Here is a 17,778-nt window from a genome sequence, read left to right as displayed (position 1 = left end):
GTATCCACACAGAAGAAAAACCTTTCCACTGTGAACATTGTGATAAAAGGTTCATTCAGTCATCTGGACTGAAGAGACACCAGCGTATCCACACAGGAGAAAAACCTTTCCAGTGTAAATATTGTGACAAGAGTTTCAGACAGTTAAGTGACATGAAGAGACATCAGCGCATCCACTCTGTAGAAAAACCTTTCCTCTGTCAACATTGTGACAAGAGCTTCCGTGAGTCACGCCACCTGAAGACACACCAGCGTATCCACGCTAGAATAAACTCTTGTCACAGTGTTAACAGTGCGAGAAGAGTTTCAGTCAGTTAAGTGCTTTAAAAAGATATCAGTGCATTCACACCAAGGGGGAGGAAAAACACTTTCCTCTATAAATCAGCTCACTGGGAGGATCAACTTAAACAGCTGTATGTTGTCAGGGTGTTGCATAGACGAGCAAAAATATCATGAGGATTTATAATGCTCCTGTCAATATAAGTGACAACATCAGTCCTATGTCTGTGTCGTGTAAGACATGTGAAAATAGCTGATCTACAAGCTCAAAATGCATGGCACTGTGACGTGTTGTGAGCTTGTAGATCTGCTATTTTCAATATTTTTGTATTTTAAATTTGTAATCGGTTTATTTATCAAATTAATGATTAACAATTATTATTTTTATAATCATTTAATTTGATTAGTTGCATTAACTGCTTTACTCCTAGATGCATGTTCTCTTGTTTACAGGTCTGAAAGGTCACATAGTACTCTACTGTTACTGTATATAAACAATGGACAGTACCCGAGACCAACAGCAGGGGGCAGCTATACACCAACATTGCAGTAGTGAAAACAACATGGTGTGTTGACTGACTGTTGTTGACACTTTAAAATACCATAGATTTATATAAAAGTAACATACAAAGAAAACTTAAATGTGTCGTTTGTTTCTAAATAGTGTCGTCATTAAGCAGCAGGAGGACGTTTGTTAGCACCTCAACCACTGAAACACAGCAGGTAAAGATCAACTCATTCATGTTGGGTTTCATTTGTATTTATTGACTCAATATGGAACATAAATCTAATTGCTGTTACTTGCTAGATTATAATTCATGTGATCAGAAAAACACAACAACCAGTACTTAAAGCAATGAGGTGCAAACGTAGCTTGTACATGAGTAGACATGGTTCACATGACGCTCGTCTGTCACTATAGCGTCATGACGGATCTTCAACCTGGTTTTGGCACTTTCTCCATTTACAACCCGTACATCTATATAAACGTTCAGGTTTCAAATATAAAGTTCTTACCTCATGGCCACGGATGTTACAATACTGTACGGGCCCTCAGAAGGGGTGAAATTGCGCGCCACATGAACAATAGGAAAGCAACAACTCCGGTGATTCCCACCCTGTGCGCTAAGGACCACTGATGGGCTGTGAGGATATTGCAAGTGGGCCCTCAAATAATATTTGAATGAGAATATAACATGTAAAAATTGTAATGTTAAAAAAAGAAAAAGTCATGGCATGTTTTTCTTTAAAACCTTACCTTAAAAAATTGTTCGTGATACCAATAAATATGAACTGAAAGTATACTAGGTTAGTTCTATTGATTCATCATTAGCTCATTGACTGCCAGAGTTAAAACATTGTCTGACAAAAAACAGCTGCCCTTGCCATACTGAGGGTATTCACTAACCTTTGAAAAATCATAGAATATTATTCTTCACAACGATCCACCCGTCGATCGCTTTATAAGACGTAGGGGTGTCTCGTAGAATCAGGGAAAGAACATTGTGCCACCGCCAATGAGTTTAAATAAACATGCTCTGAAAATGCACACGGCCCACAAACGCTTTTGAGATTTCCAAGTGGGCCCTGATGCAGAAAAGGTTGAGAACCACTGGACTACTCGACTAACAAAACCTTAGTCAACCATGAGTCCAAACAATGATTTGTTGACTAGGAGGGCTCAGCAGACTCCCCTGTGTGAGTCCTTACGTGCGCTTTAAGAGTTCCACTTTGACCAAAGGTTTTGCCACAAACCGTGCAACTAAAGGGTCTCTCCCCTGTATGCGTCCTCATGTGCGCCTTCAGGTGCGCACTCTGATTAAAGGTCCGGCCACATATTGTACAACGAAAGGGCTTCTCTCCTGTATGAGTCCTCATGTGGCCTTTCAGTGTTCCACTCTGACTAAAGGTTTTACCGCAAACTGCACAGTTAAAGGGTTTTTCCCCCGTATGATTCCTCACATGCGCCTCCAGGTGAGCCGTTTGCGTAAACCTTGTGGAACAAAAGGGACAACTAAAGGGTTTTTCCCCCGTATGGGTCCTCATGTGTTTCCTCAGACGCGCATTGTCGCCGAAGCTTTTGCCACAAACAGTACAAAGAGACGGTTTTAGAGTTATGTGTTTTTTCACAGGAGCAAGGGTATCTGTCTCTCCGTTTCTATTGTTATGTTCACTTTTCTCTGCCGATGTCAACGTCAACCGATGAGCCTCCTCTGGTCTTTGAAGTAGCTCCTCATGCTCCTCTTTAATCTGTGGAGGAACTGGTTTCTCCAGCACCATACTGGGGCACCTCTTCTCTTGCTGTTCAGGGGAAACGTCCTTTTTACACACAGGGAGGTGTGGCCGATCTAGAGGGAGGAGACAGGAGCAAACAACTCAACTCAAAGGTGCCTTCTGATAAGTTAAGAGATCAGTGTTTGGACTACTGTACTGTAACGCAACTACTTTTTGGAGTAAACTAATAACGTAACTAGTTACCTTTTCCCATTCAGTAACGCTGTTATAGTTACTGTGATTTAAATGGGTGCGTTACCTGCGTTATGTGATGCAACTGAACTGATGCCCGCCGCAGAGTCTATCTGTCATCTAATTTACAGGCGATGTACTCTCATCGTAACATGAGCCAAAGCATGTCGGACAGTAGAAAGTGAAAGTGGCAGAGATGAGTGATGATTGATTAACGTAAGGTAAAATGTCAGGGTAAGCCAATCAGAGAGTTGGGCAGGTCTTGCCTTAAGGGGAAAATACACACAAAAACACTTGCAATCACACACACAAACACGGCAACACGCCCACTACCACCACACACAATGGCAAATGCAAGTCTGAGCAGCTGCTTTGCAATTTTGAAATGTAACCATCATTTTGAATTTGTGGAGATAAAGGACGCAAAACATTTTGTGGTCAAATGTAAACTAACATTGAGTAACAGCAATGCTAATCTCAAGCACCTTACAAAAGTACATGGGGCTATAAAACTAGTCACACACACTGTGACTGGCAAGCGACATTTTGAAAACTACAGATTTTAAAAAGTTTAAACCCAAAAAATCACAACTTTTCATCAATTAAAAACAACTCCAACATAAGTATTTCATGAATAAAATCACAACATTTCCATAAATAAATAAATGAATAAAAAGCTTAAGAAGTAGCGCAAATAGCAGATCCACAAGCTCACAACGTGGCGCGAGGTGACTCGTTGTGAGCTTGTAGATCTGCAATTTTCACTAGTGTGGGTCCCGGGCTCTTTTGGGTCTCGAGCTAAAAGGTTTGGGAACCACTGTGCTTAAGTGTACTTGCACTGATGACAGGCTTCCAACATACCACCGGATCCTTTAGGTGCAGACAGCAGGGGCTCACTAGTGTCTTCATCATGGGTGTCGTCCTCTTCATCCTCGTCTGTGCTTTCAACAGATGCATCTACCACATGAAAACACATTTGAGTCATTCCACGAATTCGGTACACTTTGCAGTCCCCTCTGACCTTTTTAAGTGTATTGTATCCATCGGGTCACCAAAATCAAATTTTAAAAGCTTTTTAGAATCAATTGACATGTTCCCTTTACTATTGTGTAAAAATATTATATATTTTATCTTTATATCTGAAATTATCTGCCTTTTCTACAGTAGACACCTCCTAAATTTGGCCATTTTTCATGTCCCCAATGGCCGATAGAGAGATTGGCCTTCAGATATGACTACTAAAAGTGTAGATTAATCCATAACTTATATTATTCACATAAAACCAGCAATGTACTCTATTGGTAGTCATGTTTCGTTTTTTAATAAATAGTTGATTTATCATTAAAATCACGTTATATAGCTCTGTCCCACAGTCACACTCAACCCCGTTACACAAGTCATTCTCCTCTCTGTAAAAAGTATAAACTGACCCTTTAGTGGCATCAACAACATGTGATGGCATTCTACAAGTCTTCTGAGCAAGATGCTGCAGAAAGAGGAACATTTCGAACTTCTTATACAGCTATTTAGGGTCATTTATACTTTCAAAGCGTGGTCGTAAAGCATAACAACTCAACCCCGTTACATGAAATAAAGATAGAAAACTATTATTATTTTAAATTGTCTTTGTCATTTCAGCAATATATGTGATTGACTAATGTCATGCATGCCATGTGGTCTCCTCTTAATCATCACAGGTAGAGTTATGGCCATTTTGAGTAAAAAATCTCAACCCCGTTCCACTCAACCCTGTTATGAATTTCAACCCTGTTACATATATTATTCCATATAAAAATATTAATTTAATGCCTGAGATGGGAAAATATGTTTTTCTGCATGTTAAATATGTCCTTAATGGTGTGGGCTATTCAAAAAAGTAATTCGTTTCCATCGATTTTTCAAAAAAAAAAAAGTGCAAATCGTACCGAATTCGTGGAATGACTCATTTACTGTCGAAACACACATGATCTTAAAGGAGTAGTTCACCCAAAAAATTGACTTATTTTATATCAATTACACACCCAATGAAGCCTTGAATTCAAGATTGTTTTTGTCGCATTCCTAAGCCAATAATTTGATGACCGGTGGAGTCTGAGTCTCCTATTGACCGATGACCCGGTCATCAAATTATTGGCTTAGTGACAAAAAAAAATCTCCATGAATTCAAGTTTGTTGTTTGGGCGACCCACTCCTTTAAGGTGTGTTCCCGCCTAAAGATTAAATATTAAGATTAAATATCTTAAATATAATAAATATATTTTCCCGAAAAAGGTAAACAATTAAGAATTACGAAAATAGAAAAGTCCTTCTACAGTGGTAAACGTCTGGGAAGAATGTATGGAGAATGTCTGAAGAGTGACAACTGACTGTGGAAAGTGGACTGACTAATCAAGGTGCGGGGAATTGGAGAGGTGTGGGGGATTTGCCAAATCAAGCTTAGGCTGGGGTTGCCATCATAGACATATAAAAGGTAGACGCCTCCTCCGACTGTAGGGCATCTGTATCGTGGCCACCATATTAGAGGGGGCACGCTTCCTGACTAGTGGCCAATCAGTCACAGCGCGTCTTTTCCGAGACTTTTCATACAACTAGATTCTGACAAGTCCCGGAAAAGACTGTGATTGTCCAGGAGTCAGGAAGCGTGCCCCCTCTAATATTGCGGTCATGATACAGGTCGCTCTAATGAACTGCAGCGGCCAATGAGGTATCTGGGTTTCTGTATCTATTGGCTCATTTGGGCCACGGCCAGAGCCTTTTCTGGCGGTTCTGGATTTTCAATACTGAAAATGTTTTTTTTTCTTCTTTTTCTCCTGTTTAATAAAGTGCTGGAGAGACAGGGAGACCCCTATTACTGAACAAACACTCTATAGCAATGATTACTATCACAATATAGAGCTATTCAATACTGGTACTGAACAAACACTCTGAAGCAATGGTTACTATCACAATATAGAGCTATTTAACACTGTTTGTTACTGAACAAACATCTATAGCAATGATTACTATCAGTAGAGTTCTTTAACACATGTTTTACCAAAAATCACGAACCCTACCTGAAACATGTTACATGTAGCTCCATCCAAAACTGTACTACTAGATTATTGTTGCAAAACATACAACAATTAAGCCATATTATATACTTAAACTATTAAAGAAATAGCCGATCTACAAGCTTACAACGCGTCGCTATTTTTTAAAGAAAAAAAAAAGTTTGACACAAGATTTGAGTATTTTTACATTGGCACTGTAAGTATATTATGCTAATTTAAAACATTTGAACATTGGGGCACGGTGGGGCACGGTGGCGCAGTCGGTAGGTAGCGCTGTCGCCTCACAGCTAGAAGGTCCTGGGTTTGATTCCCGCCGGGGACGCTGTGGGCACTGGGGGCGTGTGCTCTCCTCCGCGTCATCAGTGCCCATACCCTAGGTGGAGTTGGTGAAAGGGCCTTTCTGTGTTGAGTTTGCATGTTCTCCCCGTGTCCCCTAGGGTTGGTACCCTCACAAAAACATGCTGTAATCCTGGTCTCTATACTGCCTCCCCCTGGTCAGCCGGGGCACCTGATGGAGGGGAAAGGAACTGGTTGGAATAACGTGTTCCTTCCACGCACTATGTTTAATCAGGGAAACTCTCCCCGTCAGATGACAAGAAGCGGCTTGCTAGCTCTCATGCATTGAAGGAGGCATGAGCTCGGCTCTAAGCTCTCCCTAGGCTGGCAGAGGGAGTGTAGCGCCCAGGATTACTTAGATAATTGGCACTCGGTGAAAAAAAAAAACATTTGAAAACGAGCCTTTTACTTAATTATATGGTGGCACTGCTGTTTTTTAATTAAATAAATCAGCGTTCTTCTTCCACCACTGCAAATCAGTGGTGGAAAGTAAATGTTGTTTTTTTTTTTTACTTTACTGGAGTATTTTCAATTTTCAGTACTTTTACTTCTACTCCACTACATCGCAGAGGCAAATACTGTACTTTGTACTCCACTACAATTATTTGAAAACTTTAGTTACTTTGTAATTTTTTATTATTATTTACAAAACATGCTTTATCGTATGTACTGCTACGAGCTTGTAGATCTGTTATTTTCAAAAGACTCTTATACATTTTGAAAACTTCTGAAATGGGACATTCTGCATAATGAGTACTTTTACTTTTGGTACTTTAAGTATACCTTGTGGTGCCAATACTTTTGTGCTTTTACTCAAGTAAATTGTTGAATACCAGACTTTTACTTGTAAACAGAGCATTTCTGCATTACAGTATTGATTTATACTCAAGCAATACATTTGAGTACTTTTTGAGTACTACCTGAACCTGTAGCCCTCATCATCAGCTGTTGTTGGATGTCAGACATTGTTGTTGTTTAGCAGCTTAGGTGCCATCTAACAACTCAACCTATATTTGTAATTACAAAACAATAGGGTTAGCGGCTAGCTGGCTAGCCCACACATACAAACACGCTCCATTATATAATTAGCATTATAATTAAAACCATTAAAAAATAAAATAACAATACATTTGAGTCCTACAGCTCTCTGCTCTGCTACAAGAATAAACAGGGAGCCTCTTTCTTTGGTGTTTCGACCAGGTGGGCGTGGTTTTTGAGGCATAGATTTTGTGAGGTTAGGGTTTGGTTTAGGCACGTAACCACGCCCACCTGGGCGAACCACCAAAGAAAGAGGGAGTCCCATAAACAACACACTGCAGGCGCACACATTTGACGTCACTAGCAGACGCGACGCCTCTCTGCGCATAGGTTATTTTTTTTCCTTGAATGTCAACATTGAGGAATTAATAGGAATTTATCATTATTAGGCAGTACAGTAGTGGCAAAGTACTCAAATGTTTTACGTAAGTCAAAGTATCAATACTGCAATGTAGAAATACTCTGTTCCAAGTAAAAGTCAGAAATTCAGAATTAGCTTGAGTAAACGTACACCATTATTGGTATCAACATGTACTTAAAGTACCAAAGTAGAAAGTACTCAGTATGTAGAATATCCCATTTCACAAGTTTTCAAATGTATAAAATGTAGACAAACCTTTTGAAAATAGCAGATCTACAAGCTCACAATGTGACGCATCGCGACGCATTGTGAGCTTATAGATCCGCTATTTTCAAATGGCCAAAATGTATAGGGAATGGGCATAGGGAGGAGTCTGGGCGGAGCCTAGCTACCAGTGACGTATTGCGGCAGCCATCTTACTTAGCTTATATCAACAACAGTTACTCACAACGTGTCCTGAACGCACAGTCTGTGTAAAGTCTACAACACATTAAAGGATAGAAGATGGACCGGGCAATGCGTGACAGAGATATACCATACAGAGAGAAGCTGAACGTGGATGCAAAGGCACGCTACCTTGAAAAAACGACCGAACTGGGTGGATTCGATCCATATGAACACACAGAGTGGGACACACTGACGGTGACGGAGGATTATGATCAGCTACCACCACTGACAGAAGTCAGCATTTACCAGTATCTCGTTTGTGGAATGAGCTTTTGCACCCTTGAAGATTTTAACAACCGCAGATCGATGGACTGTCATAATCGTTTTACAGTGGGCTGGGTTGGTCATCTCCAAATGTACATAGTAAACACTGAGTACATCGTCGTCCGAACAGAGGTGAGTCAAACGTCGAAAACGTTTTTGCTAATGTCAGTCACTTAACCATGTGTTTAAAAAAAATACTTGTATTACATACTATCATTAAGTGTGCACTCCTGACAAAACACAACGGTCCAGCCAAACATACTGTACTGTTGTTTATGTAGGCTAGCTACATGTAGTGAGCCATGGGTTGCTATTTTGAGTCTTGTGTTTTAGCGATTTTTTTGGAGTGATGCTTAATTCAATGTTGTTTTTGTTGTAGGTTTTGCACTCTCAAAAGGATCTCTCTAGGCAAAAAGATAAGCTCATGCCATGGGTCAGCATCACCATCGGAAGTGGCCAAATTGGTGCTGCACACTGCGACTGCATGGCTGGATTAGGAGAGTCTTGCTCCCATGTTGCTGCCCTCCTGTTCAAGATTGCACATTTGGTGAAAATAACCAACAGGTATGTGTGTTTTTGATTCTTATCTTCATAGATGCATTGTACTCCCACGGCAACTGAACTATGATCTATCTGTAGATTACAAATTTAAGTTATTTTAGTTGCTATTTTTGATAAATGAAAATGAGAAATGAAATAGCAAAAATAGCTTCATAAACATACATTAACCACTTGAGCCCACAATGCATCGCATGTAGATCTGCTATTTTCAAACGATTTTTATACATTTGAAAACATGTGAAATGGGACATTCTGCATATTGAGTGCTTTCTACTTTTGGTACTTCAGCATCAAAGGGAGACAATGCTTACTTCGCTCCTCGTCAGCTCCACATCCCACCTGCATTGACTGACAAAGAGTGCCCTGCCCAACTGCCCATCTAACTGAGTACCAGTCACATGAAATTCACCATCTCAAAGGAAGACGATGCTCACTTCGCTCCTCGTCAGCTCCACATCCCAACTGCATTGACTGACAAAGAGTGCCCTGCCCAACTGAAGGGCTGAAGTGGGTTATGTATCTGTTGTAATGATAATCAAACTCTTCAAAGTAACTAGTAACTAAAGTTTTCAAATAATTGTAGTGGAGTAAAGGTATAATATTTGCCTCTGAGATATAGTGGAGTAGAAGTAAAAGTACTGCAAATTGGAAATACTCCAGTAAAGTAAAAATACCTCAACATTGCACCTAAGTACAGTACTTGAGTAACTGTACTTTAGTTACTTTACAACACCATTGTTATGAGGCTACTAATTGCAAGTGAAAAGTCACTAACAGTCACCTTTATGATTTGCGTCATTTGGGGTTTCTAGCAATTGCTACCCCATCGTGTTCATCTTTAACCACTTATTCAGTTTTTCTATATCGATATTTTATCATTCATGTTATGATTTGAATTTTGTGTGTGTCTTAGGAAACAGCTAAATGCTTATACAAGGCACAAATTTACCCTATGCTCAGAAAGGCGTTGTTATGGTCACTATTCTCATAAACAGAGCCACACAAGTGGCAAAATCTTTCTTTTCTTTTTTATTGCAAAGAATAATGGATCTAAGCTCTTAGTGCTTGAGTACATCCCAGCCCTCTCCATCCACATTGAAGATTTTTAAATAGGATTTAAGTGGGTTTTCTTTTTTTCTTTTTTTGCCACCTGGTATCATTTCATTAAAAAAAATCCCCTGAAGCCTTTTACTTATTTTACACTTTGTCTATTTGACCTACAAGCTCACAACGTGTTGACGCATTGTGAGTTTATTTTTAGTACATCGTAAATAAATGGTAAATGGTGCATTTATATAGCGCTTCCATCCGAAGCGCTTTACATTGATTGTGCCATTAACCCATTCACACACACATTCATTCACCAATGGCGGAGGAAACCATGCAAGGCACCAACCTGCTCATCGGGAGCAATTAGGGGTTCAGCGTCTTGCTCAAGGACACTTCGACACTAACTCTAGGGGAGCGCCCCAGCCCGGGAACTGGGAACCTTGCGGTTTTCCAGTTCACTCTACCCGGCCACTCTACCCCTGAGCCACTGCCGCCCCATAAAAGTAAACTAAAACAAACTAAATCTGTGTTGCAGCACCGAAGTCTGACGTCCTTTACAACTACCTGGGTCACGTTTTTTCCCCCCAATCCGAATTCCCATAGCAGGGGCGGACGCACTGTAGACACAGTAAGGCCCGTGCCTTACCTTGAATACACTGTGCCTTCCCTCCGCCAGACAGCTTTTTTGTATTTAAAATGAATATCGCCCCCTATACTTAAGGCCGACAAACAGCTTAATACACATCCATTATCTCTCTACGTCCTGCGTGTCTGGAGGATGTTCTGAGCCAATGTGTATTCTCAGAATCCCATTTCACACTCGAGTGTGAAATGTGTCTGTGTCCCTCATTCACAGAACCCTTTTTCTACGTCATGACATAAGCACACAATATAAACACCACACACACAATGTCATGGCCTCGTTCTCTTGATTCATTTTTGATTCTTGAGACAGCAGAGGCAGCAATGGCACCGGCCTAAGAAAAAAAAGTTTGTCCATAGCAAACTCATAGACGCGAGGACGCCTAAACGCTACACGGCCGCCACCGCCTAAACCGCATTCAGGACGAGCTGCTTGAGGCTGCAGCATCAGTCCTGCTTGGTAAAATAAAGGCTGAACTCAGTGGACAATATTTTGCAATAGGCCTACTCGCGGATGAGTATAAAGACTTTCCAAAGGGGAACTAGTTGCAGTTTGTATTCGTCCGATTCATGGATGGAGGACTCATCAAAGAGCAGGCAGTAGGATTTATTGACACCGCGGATTTGACTGCACGGGGCATCACAAAAAAGATTGAACCCCTCGAGTTGGATCAAAAACTCTGTGTTGTGCTTTGCTGCTATACTGTGATGGAGAATCTGTCATGTCGGGGTACAAGGGAGGTGTGCAAGAGCTCCTAAAATAAACCTTTCCGAGCGCAGTTTATGTACACTGCAATTCTCACTGGCTAAATTTATTGCTTTCCACTGTAGCCAAAGCAACCCTGGATATTAGCAATACATTACCAGCTTTGTTTTTGTGTTCCCCCCCCCTTTTCTCTCTCATGTACATTATAAATGTAAAAACCCATTTTTATAGATTAGCTTTTAATCCCCACTCCTAGTCAATTATACTAGTTGCGACCGTAGGTCGCACTTACTATAGAAACCTGCTCCAGGTGTCCGTCCGTCACGTCACTCCGTCACACACGTCCGTCACACTTTTGGCCTGCTCATATCTCCGCACCCGTTGCCCCGATCCATGCCAGATTTTGCACACACACTCCTTACCTGCCAAACTACACCCTCCAAGGACCCCCGGAGCTCCAGGGACCCCCAGCGGCCTCGGGGACCCCCAAGTGTAGAAAATGAGCACATGTGGACAAATTACCAAATGACCACCCCAACGGGGCTGCTCACGGGGCATTCCCGGGGACCACCCACTCCTGGTGCTCCAGAACGGATGCAAAAGTGGTGGCGCCCCCAGTGGAGGACCCCCTGCCACTGCAGCTCACATATCGCACTTACTATAGAAACCTGCTCCAGGTGTCCGTCCGTCACGTCACTCCGTCACACACGTCCGTCACACTTTTGGCCTGCTCATATCTCCGCACCCGTTGCCCCGATCCATGCCAGATTTTGCACACACACTCCTTACCTGCCAAACTACACCCTCCAAGGACCCCCGGAGCTCCAGGGACCCCCAGCGGCCTCGGGGACCCCCAAGTGTAGAAAATGAGCACATGTGGACAAATTACCAAATGACCACCCCAACGGGGCTGCTCACGGGGCATTCCCGGGGACCACCCACTCCTGGTGCTCCAGAACGGATGCAAAAGTGGTGGCGCCCCCAGTGGAGGACCCCCTGCCACTGCAGCTCACATAAAATGCCATGTGACCTACGGTCGCTTATCTCCCGATTAGGGAGTCTTACTGGTCTATCTCCGCTCTGGTTTTTGCACCAGTATGAAAGAGGTTTGTACCTGTGCATTCCTGCATTGTTTTTAATCTTTTTTTGTTACTGTTTTCTTTTCTTGTTTTCTTTCTGAAGCACTTTGTAACCCATTTTTGAGAGGTGCTATATAAATAAAGTTGTATTATTATTATATCTGACTGGCGCAGTGATATGCTTGTGGTTCAAGAAAGAACAAAATAAAAGTATTTGAGTCATTGGTTAATCATTTACCAATCATCTACCAACTATTGTAGGCTGTCTAAGCTAAAACATAAATATGTAGGTCGCCTACATATTTCGGTAATTTCTGGTTATTTGAAGAGGTTATTCAACTCTCTCCAGATGTCTTTTTTTCCGATGGGGGTCCCTGAGGACCCTGGAGTCACAAGGTCTTGCACATCGCTAGCTAGTATTAACATGTTATTCATTACACAACCAAACACATTATCTCTCTCTCTCTCTCCTTCACTTTAATTGGAATAGGGCTTAATTGGTTAATATCTTTGTTTGGGCCCCAGTTTATTTCCTTCCTAGAAATGTAGTGGAGTCAAAAGTGCAAAATTACTATTTGAAAGTCATCAGCTTGGAAAAAGCCAAACAAAACACATGCTCCAAAATGTACTTAAGTACAGAAGGGCTACCCAAGTAAATGTACTTAGTTAATGTCCACTACTACTTAACACCACACCAGTGCCAGTTGAATTAATACAGAAAGACCATTAATACAGAAAGACCCATTTGAGCAGAGAATGTTTCACTGTTCATGCAGTACCACTTGACAGCCAGTAGGTGTCCTACCCGACCAACATGATCTAAACGTCTCACTAGAAGAGTAGGGAGGCCACCTTAGTTATATCAACATACATCAGTCACCAGAAGCAAGGACGTGTGTTTTCAATGAGTCTAACATTCATTAGGACAATATCAGTAACCAGAAGCAGGGACATATGTGTTTTCAATGATTCGAACGTTCATTAAAAGGACCATATCAGTCACCAGAAGCAGAGACATTTATGTTTTCAATAAATCGTTTGAAATTACAGTGGGTTTATGTAAGCATAAATGAATATCAAATATCTAAATATCTAAATATTAAATAACTTAAAAACTGCCTGGGGTGCACACAAAAGCCCAGTAGGAATCATCTTTCGCCGGGGCTCAGGTGTGATTTATCAAAGGGTCATATCCTGCCAATCGTAGCGTAAGAATAGACGTGTGTTGATAAATCTAGCGGTTGCAACCTATTGTCATTTCAATAGCCATTAAGACCGGGAACGCATCTGTGTAATCACTTTAACCATTATTTTACACTTTGGCTATTACAAAATAGCAGATATACAAGCTCATAGCGCGGCACCGAGTACCGCACTATGAGCTTGTAGATCTGTTATTTTTTTTAAAATCATGAACATTTGTGCAAATCTTTGAATATATTATAATTTTTTAAAGCTAACTTTTTTTTAACTCAAATCTTCGCTTCTGGGGGTCCCTGGAACTAAATATTTTGAGATGGGGGTGCTAACCCTTGACATGATAAAGTTTGAGAACAACTGAAATGACAGCAACATATTTTTTTTCAAAAAACTGTTAGGATTTAGAAGACAAAGCAAAGATTTGAGTTACAAATGTTTGCTTTAAAACATATATATATATATTCAAAGATTTGCACACTTTTTCAAAACAAAATTGCAGATCTACAAGCTCATGAGCTTGTATATCTGCTATTTTTTAATAGTCCAAAGACATCTAAACATGACACAGATGCGTTCCCAGTCTTAATGGATTAAATAGCCTAGAAACGCCCTGGTTTTACGACGAAGAACCAGAATACGACCCAAAAAAGTATGGAAAGCCAATGAGAGCAACTTCTCCGACATGCAAAGTTTTCCCCGCTTCTCCGCGTCCTCTCACACACACGCACGTACTTGCATACAAACCCGACTGTGTGTGCATTTTGGCACACGGTGGAAACTGCAATCCTACAGTGTTTTCCAGTGGGATTACCATGTATTCTGTGATTATATAATCTTTGTCAAATAGTACATGAGTGACATACCAACAGTGGTGTAAAGTAACCAAGTACATGTACTCAAGTACTGTACTTAAGTACAATTTTGAGGTATTTTTTTTACTGGAGTATTTCCAATTTTCAGTACTTTTACTTCTACTCCACTACATCTCAGAGGCAAATATTGTACTTTCACTCCAATAGAATTATTTGAAAACTTTAGTTACTAGTTACTTTGTAGATTTGGATTATTATTACAAAACCACTTCAGGCCTAAATACATTTCGGCCATTTGAAAATAGACGATCTACAAGCTCACAATGCGTTGTGATGGGAAGCATTATTACATTATAAAACATATATTAACCACTTTAGCCGTATTTTATACCTAGGCTATTTGAAAATAGCAGATCTACAAGTTCACAACGTGTCGCATGCAATGTCTTGTGAGCTTGTAGATCTGCTATTTTCAAACATTTTAGTACTTTTACTTTTGGTACTTTAAGTACATTTAGATATTAATACTTTTGGTACTTTTACTCAAGTACATTTTTAATTCTGGCCTTTTACTTGTAACAGAGTACTTTTACTTAAGTAAAACATTTGAGTACTTTTTTTCCACCACTGCCCACCATCCGGCTGAGGTCCCGTGGCCCAAACACATGAAGATCACCTGCGCTGGGAACAGGTACTGGTCTGGTCTCTATCCTTAACAAAGCATCAAAAGTAGCAGAACTGCAAGATCGAAATCTGGCGCGAAACGCCATGTTTTGAGCTTGTAGATCTGTCACTTCTGAATTTGAATCCTGAAAAGTAACAGTTTTGGTCACGTGAGGTTTCCACCCGACAGACGATATATGGCAACATAATTATTTATGATTACTTTTTTCAGAAAACGTAGGTAGGATTTAGAAGGCGTTTTAGGTTTAAATGGGTTAAATAGGTGAATGAAGAACCTAACTTATAACATTGCAAATATATCAAATCGTTTTCATCGCTTGATTTGAATTGCTTGTCATTATGTCACTTGGAAATATTTAGGTGTGTCAATATATGCCTTTACTCATTTATTTCACAGGGATTATTTATTAGTGTGTTAGATATACATTTTTGGAGTCAGATCTGTCAGATTTTCAGAATATGCTACACCGCAAGTCTAAGCTGTCAAACAATGGCGTACACGTCCTTCAGACCTGACGTGAGATTTGAGCGGGCCGTACGCTCAAGTCAAAGTGGCGATGGAATGATAAATACCTAAATAATGATAAATAAGTTAGTGATCTCTGCAACGCTCGTTTTTCAGCCTGAACACGTTTGATAAACGAGGGCGCTTGTAGGTGCTTGTAGATTTGCTATTTTCTCTATTTGAACATTTCAGAATTTTTCTTTTTTACATGACATTTTCTAAACAAGAGGTTTGGGCCGCTACAAGGCCCTCACATCTAGAGTTTGTCTATTTCGCCCTTCTGTTGTCTGTTGTTGAATATATATATATATATATATATATATATATATATATATATATATATATATATATATATATATATACGTATACCTTTTTAACTTAAATCTTTGCTTCTGGGGGTCCCTAGAACCAAATATTTTCAGATGGGGGTCCACGGGGGGGTCCTTGACATGAAAAAGTCTAAGAACCACTGACAAATAGCAACATAAGTTTTTTTTAAAGAAAACCTTTTAGGATTTAGAAGACATTAGTAGAATCCCCAGAAGCAATAAGATTAAATCTTCGCTTTACAAAATATATCAAAGATGTGCACACATTTTCATAATTTTTCAAAAATAGCCGCGCTATGAGCTTGTATATCTGCTATTTTTGAATAGCCAAAGGAATCCAAAAATGACACACAGATGCGTTCCCTGTCTTAAAGGGTTAAAGTCCACATGAGCATAAATCCAATCTGTGAAGAAAAGATGAAAAGATGTGCAAACAAAAACAAAACAAAAAAGTGAATTTACTCAACACCATGACGATAGTGCTGTCAACATGTCTACAGTATGTGAAACTATCTATGAAATCTATGAAAAAAAGCTTAATCTGCAACACAATTTTATACAAAAGTGGAGGTCCCTGCTTCATCTCTTTCTCAGCTGAGGGGTCCTTATGGCCGGAAAAACATTGAAGACCGCTGCCCTAGATGCAACAGGGGTTAGTTCAGTAACAATGTTAAATAGCTCTATAATCTGATAGTAATCATTGCTACAGGGGACTCTACCGTCAACTCCTGCTCTTTAGTACACAAAAAATACATTTCCATGTTGGGACACCAATTTCATTCAATCAGAAGACAAGAGCTCATATGGGTTACAGGATAAACAAGCGAAATAAGCACACACTTGGAACTCTTAACACTATAACAGTGAAGGTAATAAATGGGTTCTCTCCTGATCGGATGAAATTGGCAACCCACCTAACGCCACAACGAGGCGTTGTGAGCTTGTAGTTTGGCTGTTTTCAAAATAATTATCTGTGGAACAGAGTCCATTCATTCCAACTAAATGTAATGCCTACAATTCCAAGTGTGTGTCAGGTTGGGGGGTCCCCAGTTCAAATATGATTATTTTGGGGGGTTGCGGCATGAAAAGTTTTCAAGGGGTCCTTGAGGGGAGGGCATGAGAGCTCAGTTGAACCACTCTGACCCTATACATCGGCTCTTTGAAAACAGAAGTACAAGCTTGCAAATCAGCTATTGTCTAAAAAATAAATCCTGCAAAAATGTTGGAATATTTTTTACAATACACATCTTGTATGGGGGTCCTGGGACAAACAAATATTTTCAGATGAGGGTCGCCCAAAATAGCTGTTCTACAAGCCCACGGCTATTTTCGTGGTAGAGTTCTTGTCGCTGCATACAGGCCATGTAGGAAAAAAAGCTGCATTTAGCTGCTGATGATGCAAAACTGATGAGAAGGGAATGACATTTTGATGAGGACTGTTGCTGTCCACCTAAATAACCCTTTCCCAGCTAGAAAAAAAAGAATATGAAGTGTCGCTAGAATACAAATAAAATATGTGCTTTGTACTGTCAGCCGCTGTCTGCCATGTGTTTCTATGGCATGGGTCTTAAACAGGGGGTCCAGGACCCCTAGGGAGTCCTCAGAATTACTACATTGACACTTGAACACTTGGTGTAGAGGGGGAAAAAGAGCGGTCCAAGTACAGAGGTTCTAAGCCAAAGGTCAAGTTTGCAAACTAGTGAGGGTTTAAGAGATTAAATGTCTGAAAAGGCACACATTAATTTACACAACACTGATGATAGTGCTGTCAAACAAGTCTATGAAGCCATCTATGAAAAGGTTTAATCTACAACACAACTTTATACAATATGTAGTGGGGGGGGTCCTTGCTTCATCTCTCTCAGCTAAGGGGTCCTTAAACATTGAAGACCCCTGTTCTATTGTAAAGAATTTCAGCCTATCTTCATACAATAGGCTCTATGCACAGCAGCCATATTGGGAAGAAATTG

At 40.4% G+C, this 17,778-nt stretch overlaps 1 protein-coding gene across 1 annotated transcript; it reads right to left on the bottom strand.

Moving 5' to 3' along the window:
• Positions 1 to 1,356: 1,356 nt before the first annotated feature.
• On the bottom strand, positions 1,357 to 7,286 carry LOC311060436 (uncharacterized protein). The gene is made up of 4 exons (XM_084078615.1): positions 7,259 to 7,286; positions 7,051 to 7,137; positions 3,606 to 3,701; positions 1,357 to 2,626 (listed from the first exon to the last, which is right to left on the bottom strand). The coding sequence occupies exons 2-4, from the start codon at positions 7,094 to 7,096 to the stop codon at positions 1,950 to 1,952; spliced, it is 819 nt and encodes a 272-aa protein (XP_083934741.1). The 5' UTR covers positions 7,097 to 7,137; positions 7,259 to 7,286; the 3' UTR covers positions 1,357 to 1,949.
• Positions 7,287 to 17,778: the final 10,492 nt, after the last annotated feature.

The sequence above is a fragment of the Gymnoscopelus microlampas genome, assembly GCF_963454915.1.
Source record: "Gymnoscopelus microlampas genome assembly, chromosome: 14".
Taxonomy (NCBI): Eukaryota; Metazoa; Chordata; class Actinopteri; order Myctophiformes; family Myctophidae; genus Gymnoscopelus; species Gymnoscopelus microlampas.
This window is presented reverse-complemented; position numbering and strand designations above follow the sequence as displayed.

Excerpts from the sequence above, each read along its gene's own strand:
- LOC311060436 (XM_084078615.1), bottom strand. The coding sequence starts at position 7,096 with ATGTCTGACATCCAACAACAGCTGATGATGAGGGCTACAGGTTCAG. Across the intron at positions 3,702-7,050 it reads GATGAGGGCTACAGGTTCAG|ATGCATCTGTTGAAAGCACA; the intron begins GTAGTACTCAAA and ends TTCATGTGGTAG. Across the intron at positions 2,627-3,605 it reads TGCACCTAAAGGATCCGGTG|ATCGGCCACACCTCCCTGTG; the intron begins GTATGTTGGAAG and ends TCCTCCCTCTAG.